Source organism: Theobroma umbraticum, unplaced genomic scaffold (assembly GCF_002168275.2).
Source record: "Theobroma umbraticum cultivar Fairchild unplaced genomic scaffold, ASM216827v3 scaffold_30.0, whole genome shotgun sequence".
Lineage (NCBI taxonomy): Eukaryota > Viridiplantae > Streptophyta > Magnoliopsida > Malvales > Malvaceae > Theobroma > Theobroma umbraticum.
In genome coordinates this window covers 2,313,313-2,315,785 of record NW_018397254.1, presented here as the reverse complement: position 1 = coordinate 2,315,785, position 2,473 = coordinate 2,313,313, and the positions used below count along the sequence as shown (strand labels likewise).

Here is a 2,473-nt window from a genome sequence, read left to right as displayed (position 1 = left end):
TAAGCTAAAACTTATGAAACGTTTACAGAATTTGCAGAGGTGAGAATTGGTCTTATGCAGTGAGCGGGAAGAAAGCTGAAGATGCACCGACTGAGAGGGAGAGTAACCGGTTGATGTCGGTTGCTCAAAGGAGATGACTGGATGGGCAGTGAGAATCTTGGGACACATGTCAAATGAGGAACAGCCACGTACTACTGTTGTGCTTGCATGGTGTAACTTCAACTTTTCCTCAGTCTCACCCTGCCTTTATATATCCCACTTTAACTTTTTTAGTTAATTGCTATCTCAGGACTGGCCTTGCACTTTGCTTCGACAGTTTGACCAGTCTTCTTTTATGTTTTCTTTTGTGTAAACTATTTTTAGTTACTCCAAAAGTCTCCAACAGAAATAAAAAGAAAGACCCAATAAAGGAAAAGTGTGGTCTGTACTGATATTATAGTATTTTTACCGTCTCATAATCAGAGAGAAAATACAAAATAGATAAAATGTTGGAAAATTGATAAAGAAAATAAAAAAAAACCTTGCCCCAAACTGCTGTTTTTGTCTAAGAATACATGACCAGATACAAATAGATAATAATTCAATCATATCCGTTGCCTACAACAAAATCTCTAATAGTGTGAACCAAAATGTTGCCTATCTTAACTCAGTGCCACTTAAAACTTAGATCTCATCTGAAGCAACACACACAGAGGGCAAGCATGCCTTAACATGCGAGATGGAAGAACATGTATATACAGCTCTCAAGCCACCAAAAAAACTTGTGGGATCGTTAACTTTGTTGCTCACTATTATTGGGCCGACGATATGGCATGAATCTGTGATCCTTAGCAGCATTCTTCCTTCTCCTCTTCTCAATGAAAGATTCAAGTTTGCCGGATGCCTGATAATATCATCCATTTTGTCATTAATTGAGAGTTATTCAATGTCATAAGGAAATTTTTTGAATTACATGATAGGTCAAATACGCACCTTGAGTTTTTTATATTTCTCAATAAGCCTTTGCTTCCGAATTTCAGCTGCAAAAGAAATGAACCAAGTTAGCATCAATTACAATGAACCAATATGAACATTGGCAGCTACACTTAAATACAAAATCGACATAATAACAGTTGTAGTGTCTGCTCAAAAGTCAATGGATCCCAACATAAGCGAGTTTCAGTCTTTGTAAGAAAAAATACTTCTCCAGTTGCTTGTTAAGGTCCTTGTCAGATTCCAGAGGCATTAAACATGATGACACAAAATAGAAGAAAGCTAGAGCAAGTGAGTCAGAGAGATTAATGACATTACATTTCTTAAGATAGAAGGGGCGTTTCCCGAGCTTTGCTGCTTCTCTTTCTTTCTTCTTATGCTCAGCCAGAATCTTTGCATCAGTATGCTTTGCTGACTCAAACTTTATTTGCTTGTCCTGATATGTGATCAGATGTCAAAAAGTTGATAGGAAGGTGCTTCAATATATGCCCAATAGCAGATAATGGTTTAAAACAAAATGCAGAGTATACTATTTTCTTTTTAATAGAAAACAAACTTACGATCCAAGAAATATGGTTCTTCAGTTCACCAATGACTTTTGGGTCTTTGGCCTTTTTAAGTCTTTTCTGCACCTCCTGTCATAACCATGAAATAAATTGATGAAAAATGACTAAGTACAAACCCAAAAAGGAAAAAACGTCAATATTCAATGATTAGAGAATGGTACCTCTCTTTCAGCCGGTAGGTTGTTCTCAAACAGAAAATTATATCTGTTTCTGAACCTACAAAACAAAGAGTAATTGCCAGCAACAGGTTATAGAAATCTCGATTACTAAAGCAATAACCTAAAACAGACATAATCCCCAAAAGCAAGAAGTCAAGACCATCAACTTTGACAAGACCCGACCCACGGAATGTTATCTCCATCAAGAGGTTGACAAATAGCATGCAGTCTCATCATTTTAGAAGTATGAAGAAAATACGTGGCCTCAGATGAGACAAATTGTGGCATGGCAAACTAGGCTACTCACGATGATATTATGGCATGTTGATAACTAACATGAAGAAATTTATCAAAGTAAAGCTCCATTGACTTGTAAAAGATAACCAGATTCCTCTTGCTGGCTTTCTCAAGATTTTCTTGCATTCTTCAATAAATCAAATTTCAACAGCATCCACCTTTCTTTTTCCCTTTCTGATAGATGAAATTGAAAACATTTGCACAAATAAATGAAACTCAACTAACCAATCAGAACGTTGTCTTTAAACAAAACAGTCAGAACTACCAATACATGAAAACTTGCCATCCAACTTATTTGTTCATGGATACATTAGACTTCAACTAAATTATTAGATAGAAGACGAGACTCACCCCTCGACATCAAGTTTACCACATAAAGACTCAAAACGAGGGTCACGTACCACCTGAACATAAAGAAGCACACGGATTTAATTTCTTTTTCATTACATTAGTAATTGAAACAAAACTAGCAAGTGTTGC

General features: G+C 36.2%; 1 protein-coding gene across 1 annotated transcript; it reads right to left on the bottom strand.

The window, feature by feature from the left end:
* Positions 1–405: 405 nt before the first annotated feature.
* LOC110421618 (uncharacterized) lies at positions 406–2,421 on the bottom strand (the record flags this gene model as incomplete). The annotated part of the gene is made up of 6 exons (XM_021435248.1): positions 406–883; positions 973–1,019; positions 1,291–1,408; positions 1,533–1,607; positions 1,700–1,754; positions 2,345–2,421. Coding segments are annotated over 6 exons (483 nt in total), but the record flags the coding sequence as incomplete, so codon positions are not given.
* Positions 2,422–2,473: the final 52 nt, after the last annotated feature.